At 31.2% G+C, this 13,947-nt stretch overlaps 1 protein-coding gene across 7 annotated transcripts in view; it reads right to left on the minus strand.

The window, feature by feature from the left end:
• The window catches only part of LOC127834427 (E3 ubiquitin-protein ligase rnf213-alpha-like), a 157,757-nt gene that overhangs the window by 57,640 nt on the left and 86,170 nt on the right, over positions 1–13,947 (minus strand). For all 7 annotated transcript variants that reach the window (XM_052360263.1, XM_052360260.1, XM_052360259.1 and 4 more), the window contains 10 exons: positions 13,148–13,318; positions 12,720–12,782; positions 11,726–11,835; positions 11,216–11,353; positions 5,357–5,510; positions 5,153–5,229; positions 4,504–4,642; positions 4,142–4,335; positions 3,849–4,004; positions 3,451–3,592 (listed from right to left, as the gene is read on the minus strand). In XM_052360263.1, the coding sequence (XP_052216223.1) occupies positions 3,451–3,592; positions 3,849–4,004; positions 4,142–4,335; positions 4,504–4,642; positions 5,153–5,229; positions 5,357–5,510; positions 11,216–11,353; positions 11,726–11,835; positions 12,720–12,782; positions 13,148–13,318 (1,344 nt within the window). The remainder of the gene's footprint in view (positions 1–3,450; positions 3,593–3,848; positions 4,005–4,141; positions 4,336–4,503; positions 4,643–5,152; positions 5,230–5,356; positions 5,511–11,215; positions 11,354–11,725; positions 11,836–12,719; positions 12,783–13,147; positions 13,319–13,947) is intronic.

The following is a 13,947-nucleotide window of genomic DNA, read 5'->3' on the forward strand; positions in this document are numbered from 1 at the left end:
ATTGCATGACAATCTAATTACCTTCATTCACTAAGAGAGCATATGCCCTAACTCCTAGCAGGATAGACAATACTGATCTCACACGAAAAATTACAATGGATACTTGATTTATCATGTTTTTAACACGTAGGGTGGAAAGTATAGTTATACAAAATGCAAATATGAAGTAAAATGTAAAAAAAAAACTACAGCAAATCAATCAAGAACCGTATTTTAAATTTATTTAATGCTTGGCCGCGTTTTAAATTAAATAAACACCATTTTTAACAACAATATTAACCATTTAATCAGTCCCATATATTGCAACATTTATATTTGTCCTTAATCGAATGCAAATCATGTACACGGATATAAAAACTTTATCTTAATCTTCATACTGAGCATTTTAGAAAAAAGATAAATCTTTCAGCAATCCATGATCAAAAAACGATGTGACACTCACTAGGCTATGAATTATCCAGATTTTTAAACTTTGGAATTAGGCAAATAATGCGTAGGTACTTATAACGCTAACTCATTTTATCCATTAAAGGTTGATACAGTATTTGAGGTCGAAAGGATTGAACATGTTGCAGCTTCGTTTGAAGCAACATATTCTTGTTTTCTTCCCCAAAATCTAGGTCATCATGACAATACACATGAGCAGCTACAATGGCAACGTCATCGCCTAGGCGGACCGTCGCGTACATCAGTAATCAATGCATCCAGAACCTACAGCGGTGATCACCTGATTTGCAATTTTCTACATTGAAACTCGTCAGTGCCTGATTACATCAACGCTTGGGTGAGCTTGAAAGATCAGTGACGAGCTTTTGAACACTGGTCGAAGCTTTTAAAAAGACACAGAAACTATTTCCTGTGTAGTTTCAAATATATGCTTGCTAGTATGTGTTATCTTAGTTTGATATTGTGTGTTTCTGTGTTTCTATGAAACTGAAAGATGTTTTACTGGATAATTTGATAATAGGTGTATAACATATAATCATTTTGAAATAAGTTGGAAATTAAATATAGTCATAGTCCAATATAGTGGAGTGTTAGTATTTTTGGACGAAAAAGTTTACAAAATAAACATTATCAAAAGAAGTATTCAAGCGCTTACCATTTGCGTCGGAGTTTGTATGTTTATGATATTGTTTTCTCTTTGACACCAAATAATCACCAATTTACAATAAAAATGCGAATAAAATGATATATATCGATTATCCAATTTAATACACAATCATGGCTGAATATCCAAAATGCATTTTTATTTGGGCATGAGATTTACCAGGATGAGACTAAAGATGTTTTGCATTTTATACCTTCAGTTGACTATATATATATATATATATATATGCAATCGAAGTATTAAATGAATGTCTTTCATAACGATTTTTATGAGCAAATAAAAGTCGTTTTAGTAACAGTTTCACGAATAATAGTTAACTTTGTATTATATACTGGCCAAGTTCCGGAGGATTGATGCGAAAGTATAATTTGCCTTATTCTAAATTTAGGCTACAATTACGAAACAAATTACCAAGCAAGGACATATAACAACGGTTTTCTTTTTATATGTTAATAAATTAATTAATGATACTTGTGCGACAACATGGTGGATCGGTAATCCTTGTTTTTTACACTAACCCTGAACGTGTTTGTCATTCGCAGATGATTTTATAAACTGTATTGCAAAATGTGCTGAAACTATATTTAAATGAAACGAACCCAATTACTTCATTCTTTATTTTGCAATAAGACAGTTTGGAAAGTTACAATCAATAAAACATACATTCCTGTTTAAGATATGTAGGGTCACATCGATAAAAAGGGGTGATGAATTTTAAAGAGACTCCTTTAATATTACTTATGTATAAAGGTATATTCTGTTATTGCTCCTTAGTCAATGATCATGGTCATGAACAACAAAAATTAGCAGCAAAAGCCCAAAAAACAATAACTTCCATTATTTATCACCAACGACCTTTTGGTCTAGCCTGACTGATTGAATTAAATTATTTATGGTAAAACGTATTATACTTTATGAAGCTGAAATCTGGGGAGTGAATTGTACATGTGCAAACATTGTTTTGTCTACAACACATTTTGATTACTATTTGGGCTTTAATGACAGTTTAATACTATCTTTCTCGTATTACACTAAATCTATGAAATACATTCGTTAATTATTGTCAATTTCACGTAATCGATATTGTTGATACAATTGAATATGCATTAATCCTGGGATATTTCTGGATGAATATGTTGGGCTATACAAGTTAATTGTATCGGAAATATCGATCTATATATTATAATTTCAACACCAAAATAGCCAATGTTTGATTTAAAGTATGACACTAAAACATACACGAGGCTGCCTTATTTCACTCCTATAAATATTTTAAAACATAATTAAAAACTGAAAGATATTGCAGTATTGAAATGACTAAAACACATCAAATCGCATTATCAAACGTTCGCTATTCAGGTAAAATAACGAACAGAAAACGGCAGGCACATTCATTGAAAGCGACAAAATAGTTGTTGTTAAAATGTTGTCAATTCAATATATGTATGCATGCCCTGAAACGAAAAAATATCTTTAAAGCTGGTATAAGGGACTACACGTTATTTCAAATATTGTATAATTATATGGCAGACGTAAATAAAAAACATCCATTATTAGCCGTTTCTGTTTGTTTCTAGTTTATAGTTTTAATGCATTAACAAATAGTAAAGATCCATCCTATAGTATATATTTATGTGACACACATCTCACGCGATCTTATTTAGTTTTGTTCTGTTTAAAAAACGTTGACCGATGCGTAGCAGTTTTGTAAAAACTTCCGACGACAACTTCGACGACACCTTTCTGATTTAGCAAATTCACACCACTAATAAGTGTTAATAATTCTCAATTTTAATGAATTAACCTTACAATTTGACTTCTCCGGTGACTAACATTTAATTTCACGGACATTTGTATTTCGCCAATGCGTAAGTTTGGTATTCCCGATGCTTTGACAGGTAATGTTAAATTTATATGAAATATGCATTTATAAATCTGTCACTTATATTTTAAGTTATCAACAATTTAATCTAGTCGCACGAAGGCATCATGTCATAACGGAGTAAAACATTTAATATATTGTGGCACGTGTATGATATCTAACTCATTTTACAGAGAAACTCCCAAATTGTGATTTCGTGCATGATTAAGCAAAATTGTTTTAAACATCTCTCTAGCTAATATATATCGACTTTTCAACACACATACTTCGAACTTAAATAGTATTTGTATTTCTGATACCGGTTAAAACCCAAATCATTTGATAAAATGTGTACTATGAAATCCGCTAAGTAAAAAACAACAATGCGTTACTTGTATGAGTATGTGAAGACAAAGATACGACAATGGCATCAAACATGCGTGTTTTATTATTAATTTAAAATACAAAAATAATATACCTCACTTTCTGAGACTTCATTGTCCTCACTGTTACGTGTTTTAAGCTGGTCGATAACGTACATGATACTTGCAGAACATGCATCGTCGTGAAATCCAATAATCACGTCGGTGTTTATGCTTTTATCGAATGAGTTCGTACCCCTGTTTTGTTATACAAGCTGAATATTTACTGACATTTACAATACAAAACTTAATTCGTTGATAATATGAATTGTGTATCATTTGGGTCAACCAAGGGAAATACGGACGGTATGTTCCATTAACGTGTTGAACGTGTTTGATACATGATTGAATTATCGAAAGTAGTTATTTTGATCAAACTCAGAAGGAATATTCGATAATATTTAATAGAACGTTTCAGATGAATAATGTATCTTGCAAACACATAAACACTTACAATACGTTGATTGTCCAAGTTTGAAGGTCTTTTGCTAAAAACTTGTGCCGTTCATCTAGCATCGTGGTGCCTGTTATAATATGCTTTTCCAATCGGTTGATAAGTGGAATAGGAAACTTTGTGTAGACAGTTTGCTTTTCAGCAACAACAATAAGCCTATTTAAAGCAAAAATAGAACAAAAGTCAACTTTTAGTATTACGCTTCCTATAATTAATAATAAAAAGTGTACGAATTTACCATATTATTTACAATTTACTACAAAACACATTAACCATTGTCTGCTACATCTCACCTAAAATTCCGATGTACAGGACATTTCACCCTGTGTGTTCCGAGACCTAGGTCAACGTATCTCTCGCCTCCGAAGTAAACGTAGTTTTGGTTTAATGCGTCATACAAACTTTCGTACAAATTGTCTAAATTTAGCAGGATGACGGTTTTACCAGTTCCCATACATACCTTAATTTTGTTTATATTGCGACAAACCTGAAGTAAAAACTTCTAGTTAACAAGAATTATTGGGAATGTCATAATTAGTATTTAACTGCGCAATTCCGAGCGCGTGTATATTCACATTATAGCGTCGAACGAATTCACTTTAAAGTAAACGTTTGTTTTTAAGTATGTTTTTACTTCGAAAGCAAACATCCATACCTGTGTGTATTCCCGGTCGGAGCGGAAATTACTCCCGAATATAATGACTGGTCTTTTGTCTTCATCTTTAAAGAACTGTTGTCGTATCATAGACAATGCACCGTAGTTTTCCGTTAATAACAGCAAATAGCGACTCACCCTAAAAAACCAGTTGACGATTCTATTTTATTGTACACTTGGACAAGTGGGTACGTGCTAAAACCTTAATAGCAATACTCTTACATGATAACAAATTTATTTCCAAATTGCGTATCCAAAGTCATCATTTTGCCATAACAGTGAAAAACATCTACAATGAAAAGGATGCGGACCATCATGTGATTCCATAAAATTTAAATTAACAAGTTGAATAATAATAATAATAATAATAATATTGATGATAATATGTAAACTGTAACCTTATATCGAATGATGAATCTGATAAATCTTTCACTCGTATTATCAAATGAAATATATGTATGCTTTATTAATTTTCCTTAATTGTGGAATGTGCGTAGAAAACTTTTTTGTTCAGGAAGATATGAATACAATAAAAAATAAATATATTTTACTTCACATATTTAACCACAACATGACTTCAGACATGAAAAGATAAACATACTTTATATCAACAATGTGAAAATACGTGTCCAATAATTATATTACGTACGTTCCGGATTTTCGACTTTCGGAAAGACTTGCTTCTACCAATCCTTTAGCACTACAATCAGGATCATCACTGCTGGGCTAAAATTCAAAAATATTATTGCTTGCATTTTATTAATTACAAACGCTCATTAATGTCATTTGCACATAATTTGTTAAACGGTGTCCAACTTGAAAGGAACTAGTATACGATTTTATTTATCAGTACCTCTCTAAAATCTTTACACAAGTACTCCATGAAATAATGATCTGGCTCTAGAGTGTCGAGGCCACCAAAATTGCGTTTAATAGCATGCACAATTTGGAACCGTGATGGCTGTGTTTTTCTTTCATTCACAAATTTAAAGACCATCTTCACCACACTGCAACATCAGAAAATAAATGCAAATTTCAACGGCCACAATAAAGTCTATATAAATGCAATTTGCATGATGCGCGTTAACTGAAGTTGTTACCTATATTCATATTGCAAATGCCACAACTATGGACGGGAAAGTCCACAAATAATATATCATCACCAGAAAAGTTGCAAGTGTTAAATATTCTTCTCATGTGCTTAACAGAGCATTTTTTAAATGCTTTAATACAGCAAATATTATCTGTTTTGTACAATTGTAAAGTGTAAAACGTTGTGGTTTCCGATTCTACACAATCGATCTGCAAATAAATCAATTATTGATATAGAGATATATTTATGTTAATTCTATCGATGTCAACGCAGCACATGTGTATATTTACACGTGGCATATAAAGGTAATTTACAGTTTTCTAAACTTAAACAGGTTTAAATATTTAACAAAACAACACATGAATGATTAAACTACAGATCTGAAACTGAAGATATACATCTTAACATATCTAATATTCTAAATTATGATAATGAATACAAGATAATAGCCCAATCTGAAAGTAAGTCGATGAAAAAACAAATTAGCATCTTGAATACTTGCAGCTGTACGATAAGTTTCAATAATCTGCTTGAAGTCGGTATCTAACAAGTGTACATGTACACTATACAATTGTACAGAATAAAAGTTGCTGAATCCTAATTCAACTATTTACAACGCATTTTCATATAAAGCAGGGAACCGCCAAGCTGGAATCAAGTCAACCATGCGATGCAACCTGTGTTAGGGTACAAAAAGTTCTTAGTAGCAGCCTCCCTTCTATTATCGTGGAAAAACTTGCTGTCCAGCTTAACTACATATTATTGATAGGCCCCAGGTAAAGATTAGTAAGAGTTCGCTATATAATCATCATAATTGTTATATTATTATGGATGTAGATGGCCTTAGGTGTATTGGATGACACAATAAGTTGTTCTCAACCATCTGCACGCGTAAACAATGTACTGTGTAAGAAAATGCAAATGTACAATACACCTGAAATTTATCAATTTATATTTTTTCTTTACCGTTTTAGGATTAAACATAAATTTTAATTTGACATGGAAGTCTGCCCTAAGTATCTTTTGAAAATATTACAGACTCAGCTTAGTTACGTTCATAACATTGCCATTTGATGGGATATTCATGCCCTATGTATTTTCACCATCTAACCTAGTTCAATCTTGTTTTCTCTTAACATAGACGTACAATATAGACGGGGCTTTCACCTTGTATGAGAGTGCAAGGGACAACAGGACGGATAATTTGTGTGATACATAAGTTGAAAAAGGAATGATCTATTGATCTCATTTTCAATGTTTATTTTATAAAATAGACTGTTTGGCATCTGTATGATATTTTTTATTATCTTTTATTGTTAGATTATAGTAATTTGTTTCAGGTCGATTGTGAAAAAAGGTTTGAAAACTTAAATAAATGACATTCTACAACAACTTATTGATGAATTTTATTACCACGAGGGTTTGAATTTATTTTTATAGAAGAAACCAGTGTTTTCTTGCATATTTATGAGCGTTAACCACATGAAGCCAATGGTACCGTTTCTGTACGTCTTTGGTCTGATGCGGCCATGTATTGAACTCACAACCTCATTCACTCTAGACAAATGCTCAACCACTGAACTTTCATTGCAGTGTTATAACATTGATTTGTTAACAATATTGCAGATCGTATACATGTATATCTACTTATAATTACCTATATATGTTTTCAGGTCGAAGCTATCCCTTAAAGATCAGATTAATCCAGAATGGATCCTGGATGTGTAGAGACTTAAACAAATCGACTGATTAGGCTGATCGGATGCTGGACTCATTCATATATATATATCAATCTAGCGTTCAAGGTTATAATATCAATAAGCTTTTAATGTTAATGTTGATGTGTTGTCAGCCGTATGAACACCAAGTTTTTTTTAATATACAATAAACAATGTTAATGGTGGGTAGGGTAAAGTATACTGGTGTTGATTTATTGAAAAAATAGATATGTGAGGAGAATTTATCTATTATAGATAAACGGCTTTGAAACAATGCATTATTAAGTATTTGATGATTTTTTGAAGATTATGTTACATTTTACATGTTGGGCTATATTGTGTGGTGAACAGCATTTGACATATGCTTGACATATTATTTAAGTTTTGTCACTGTGCATCTGTAATTGATATTTGTATCTACGTAAATACACTTGTGTAGTAAGAAAACTATACCAAAGATTAAAATTCATATGCCTTATAATAAATAGTGTTTTATATTGATATAAGATAAATGTCTATTTTAAGATATCGGATGACATGTGCACCACGAATGGATTACCAGCCACTATTACTCATTAGAAGATTCCACATATCAAACCGGCCTTATCTTGCGTACCACAACGCAAACAATAACACCGAATTTCTAAAAGATTCTGGTTACAGTCATAAACATGTCAACGTACTCCAAAAAGACATGTAGTCAAGAAAAGATCTTTTGCTGGACATGATTTCATATAAAGTGATACACAAGCTTGGTCGAATGTGCCTTTCCATCCAAAGCTTAGTTCTTGAGGTGTCTTAGCATGTTTTGTTTGAGGTACTTACTCAATTTACTGTTTTTTGTTTACACATGTTTTTTTTCTTTATCACAATAATATATTTTTAACAAATTCTATTTAAATGTATTTGATTATGCAAATTATATGTGCCACGAGCAAAATATTTAAAACCAGAATATTAGTCAGGTCATTCAAATTCAAACTGTTTTGCTTTGCTTAATTTACCATCAAATAATTGCATGGTTGTAAGAATATACATTAATTATTAATATTAAAATGGATTTGATTGTTTGTCAGTATTACTGTGGTTTTGGTCTGTAATTTAGGAGCACCTGTTAGAACCTTGAAGTGATATCTTGATAAATAAACAGTTAACATAAAATAGTACATTTTCAAAAGTGTCATGGATTAATGTTCTTTTAAACATTTTTTTATTGTCCAGTCTTGAGAAACCAGAAAACGATTCTGTTTAATGGATTTGATTGTTTGTCAGTAATACTGTGGTTTTGGTCTGTAATTTAGGAGCACCTGTTAGAGGCTTGAAGTGATATCTTGATAAATAAACAGTTAACATAAAATAGTACAATTTCAAAAGTGTCATGGAGTAATGTTCTTTTAAACATTTTTTTATTGCCCAGTCTTGAGAAACCATAAAACTGTTCTGTTTAATTATCTGATAGTGTCAGTATTGCCGTGAAAGAAAGACATAAACGTAAACATTGAAGAAATAAAATGTAATCACAGATTTTAACAGTGCAACAAATCGAACAACATTTCATGAAAAGTACTTGGTGCAGTGGTAATAAGATCTTGTAACACACTTTTATGACTGGGACTGTTGAATCTTTGCCTTAAGCATCTTAACGTATTTCCAGATATTCAGATTGTATTTGAAATTGCGTTCATGTATTAGCCCAATGTAATATGGTTGTTTGTTCCCGATTTCAAGGCATGTTGATGAATGTTGATGATGATAATTTGTTAATTTTGAATTTGTGATTTTATTTGTTTGTAAAGAAAGATTTTCAAATTCATAAATTTACAGATTTAACCGTGTGTATACTTCTGCTCTTCTTTATGAAGTTGATGCTGAATAACTACTTTACTTAACATGTTAGATTTGTATGCTAATAAAAATGCAAATATTAATGCAGTGTTTATTTAGATTTACTAAAGAATCCCGTATGGGCATACTGTTGGAAACTAAAGAAACTTTAATAAAACACAAACAAGCATCATTGGGTTTATATGGTTATTTGTTATGAACCGTTGTATTTACATGCATAATCATATTTTAGATGCATACAATCAATATCAGTAATACCATAGAAACAACATCCATAAACATACACTAATATTAATACATACCACACGCAATAATTAAAAATCAAAATCAACTGAAAACCCAAATAAAGTCAATAACTTGAGAACACATACACCAAATCTCATATTAGTTTGGTAAAATACTCCACAATTTCTGATACAAGAACTTTTTTACATACTTAATTCATCGAAGTTGAATAATGTCGTTTTTACATCAGAAGAAACAATCTTTACAATAAATCGAAAGTAATAAATTTGTCAAGAAGAAATTAATTATGGGTAACTGAAATATCGGTCACAATATGCCAACTATTTTTCAAATATAGTTGACTGTAAAAGCGACGACTTTAAGCGAAAACAAATGCAATATTTTGCACATAGAGACCCCCATAACCATAAATTTTCTCCATTGGCATTCTAAACTGAATCAAGCAATTACATGGATATGTTATGTTCTTTCCAAGACAAAACTCGACACAAATCAAATCGACTGTTTTTGCACCTTCTTTTTGTCGGCGGTTTTCTAGTGGAATGTGACCTTTTCCAGCACAATTTTCTACTCTTATCTCTAACTGTATCATATGGCAGGAATTAAGTAGTGAACATAGTTGCATATCCTATCAATATCCTATCAATATCTCCAAAACATAAAACCAGAACAACAGCCTAAACTGTAAAACCTTTTTTCAGAGTGTACTGTAGTACATTACCCGATTATAAGGAATAACCTATAGCGAATGTTACCCTCCAACATTTTATCCGGGATTACAATTTCGTGTGACGTAAAGTCACAAAGGTTCCCAGCCTGTTAGCGTAGCATTGGTTCTTGGCTCAGACGATACGTAATTTAGTCGCTTTCAATAACAACTTATGCAAATATTAACATGTCACATTGAAAGATGGAAAGATACACGTTGACAAAGCTAAACGTGTTTACACGCTCACCGTGAAAATTGGCAGTTTGTTAAAGTTACTGTTGACAATTTGCATACTTAAGCATTCGCTTTGGTAAAGAAGTGTAAGAGTTGTGACAATGTTGTGTGCGTTGTGTATTCGATATCTAAATACAAATTAATTTACATTTTACATTTTGAACATTTAATTTTTATTATTTTAGTGATTTCTCCAACTAAAAAATTATAATTGTTGAAAATTTAACCATAAAATATAAAACCTTTTAACGGATATCATTGGACATGTATGGCTAAACTATAATACAGTTTATGGATTGGCCTGTGCAACATACAAACGATGGTATATCCATATGAGAAATGAAACCATGCCAATAAAATTATACGAAGGATTACACAAAAAGAGAACTTAATATTGATCAGCATAATACTGAATAGGCCTGGCATTTTGGAACATCTCAACATTCTCAATGAAAAAGTCCGAATGTTATAAGACAGCTCCTGTTGCAATATCAATTATTAAACATAAACTACTTCTAAATGAATAATGCAAATTAAAACAAAAAATGTTGGCTTCCATGGTTTTACTGAAATTATAGACATTCATGACGATTTACTATGTTTTTAACTAATTACGATTCTCAAATAAGAAAGTATTGCACATGTCAGACACTAACAAACATCTAAATTGTACATGTGGTTTTGGAAAAGAAAACTAATTTAACTGTGATATAGTATCAATTACATTTATAAATGAAAGTATATCTACATATTGGAATATATAGTTGCAATTTCATGAATTGACTCAACTGCGCTAGGATGTGTATTAATATATATGTTTTATCATGGTGCAGATGTGTCAATGTTAATTGTACCATTACGACATACCTGTAAAAGTCTCGAAGACCAAAGAATTCACGCTTCGTTGAGGCCAGTTTGAATACATCATCGTATCCTCTTGCAAGAGGTTCTATCCATTGCTTGATAAAAATCTGATATAGGTCGTCCGTCGCGTTACATATCCCTCTAAAATAGGAGTAATTATGCACAAATAATATTTTTTATAGAATATTTAATTGTATGTTTTATATCCCCATAGAATCAATTTGTTTTACTTACAAAAATGCTCTTTAAATGAATAGTTTTACAATCATTCATTGTGAAATATGTTTTTATTGCAAAACAAATAATCTATTTATTTGTATAATGTCATATTATTATCCGTTAAAACAATAAACATGCTAAATGTCGATTTTCAAGAATGTTCGCATATTTGCTCGTGATTATTTACATTTGGCCCACACAAATATAAAGTAACGTTTAGAATTCCTTGCGTATATAATACTTTGAGTGCGAGAAATACAATGACATACTTATTTTTAACGTCGCTTTTATTACCTTGCGCTGTTTTGAAGCTCGGTCAAATCTGGAACTTCCCTTTGAACTAAAATACCTCTGTTCATTTTCGCAGGATCCAACGCCCAGTTCGAAATTCCGATAAATGCAACCTTAAATGAAATGACAATCGTATGTTTTGAAAACAGTCAGTCAAATCAAAATATAAACGTATAACCTACAGCTGCTCAAGCAGGAGAAAACGTGAAACATCGGCACATCCTTTTATAGCATGTCAAAAACATACAAACAATTATATACCACAAATGATAATTGAAATGCACAAACTAACCGAAAAGTCAGTGCAAATGTGTGAATGTTTGAACTAGTCTATTAAACATGTAAAACTTGACCCAGCGTTATGAAATCAACTCAACTCTAACAATTCCATTTGAGTACACACAGGCTACCGGCAAAAAAACACAATACACACAAACATTCTACTTTTAGGTACGAATACATATAAATACAAATGGATGTTGATGCACATGTAGATATACAAATAAATACAAAGTTACGAGTTACTGTTGTGTAACAGATGGTATATAAACGTTTTGACTTTATGTGTAATGTTTTCATCAAAGTAATCATTAACCAAACATTGTCAAATCAAATTCATCCTCATATTTCCTTTTGAATAAAACGCCATTAAAGAAGAATACATGACAATTTAATAACCATTTATAGCTACTAAATGTATGAATGAACACCAAAGCGAGATATTTTTTGTCCTTACTCGAGTTATAACATAATAAAAACGTCACACGTTAGTTGAACAACAAGCATCTTGCCATTTATAAAAGAAATTTGTCCTATAAGCGCACATTACAAATGTCGGTTTCTTATATGTAACATATAGTTAAACATACTAGTACTTACCGATACAGTTATCATGTGAGAAATAATGTAACTAACATGCAGTTCTTAATTAAAGGAAAGTATGTCATAGTAAAAGACTAATAATAAATAATAAGTAATTTACATCACTATAAGGTACCTTTTTATAATTTTCAGGTGTTTCATCTTCTACACATCCATCTTCTAAAAGTGGGTGTAATGTCTACAAAGTGTAATTTAGACACATACAATAAAATATCTACAATGCATACTTTGTAAGCAAAAATAAGCAACGCAACCATCAAATGCAATCTAGCACGAAACGTTTTGGAAATATATATATATATATAGTGTAATTTATTAAACATAGCGAAATATGTGTTTCTTTTATTTTATATTTGTTTTTAATACGTATTGTCTAAGCAACAAGTTGTCATTAATATGGTCTAACTGAGATATCAGTTAAAAATCAACAAGAGTGGAGAAGCGTCTGGCTATTGCTTAGCTCAAACACATATTTAACACGTTTTTGAAAAGAATGATTAACAATCATTTTGGTTTAAACAATCACACACAATATCGCTTTACCTTTAATGGCATTTGTGGAACATCCTCTGCCAATCCAATTTCTTCAAGTACCACCACAGACACGAACTTGTCGAGATCTTTGTCCTTCTGAAACCGTGCGCATTGTTTGAATGTGCCAATTATACCTTCAGAAGTAGCTAATGGGCTGCATTGGAAAGTAACCATCTGGACCTGAAAGAAATAATGATAATGATTGCATGCGCATTATGAAATAACATGTAAACATCAATTTATTCAATGGGAATAAACATTAAGAATTTAAAGTTTATTGGTTTAATTACAATACAGATACAAGAAACGATGATAACAGAAGCGGTAAGACAAGGGAATGTGTCATATCAAAGACAAGTTACAAGAACTGCAAGAAAAAACATTTTTACCTAACCCTATTAATTATATAGTAAAATACCGAACAAATACTGATGGAAAATTGATTGCACCAAAGAAGGAGTTTTAAAAATAATAAACCAAATACCATTTGAGTGAAATCGAACAGTATTTTCATAAAAACGATATTTACGATTGTATTAGTATTGTTCGTTTATGTTTGCATAAACATTACGTGTACTTTCGTTTACTATATTTATAACGTCCATGGTTGATACGTTGGGATTATTTCATGTGTTTAATCCGGACTTTAACGTACATACTCACGTTATTTAATCACACCAGTAACAACAAAAGAACACCCACATGTATGTATTTAAACCTTGTTAAATAGAGCAAAGATTAACATATGTTGACGTCATTTAAGTCACTTTAACGAAGTCATTTGATGTTAAGTGTTGTTTTTAATCAAT

This window comes from Dreissena polymorpha, chromosome 6 (genome assembly GCF_020536995.1).
Source record: "Dreissena polymorpha isolate Duluth1 chromosome 6, UMN_Dpol_1.0, whole genome shotgun sequence".
Lineage (NCBI taxonomy): Eukaryota > Metazoa > Mollusca > Bivalvia > Myida > Dreissenidae > Dreissena > Dreissena polymorpha.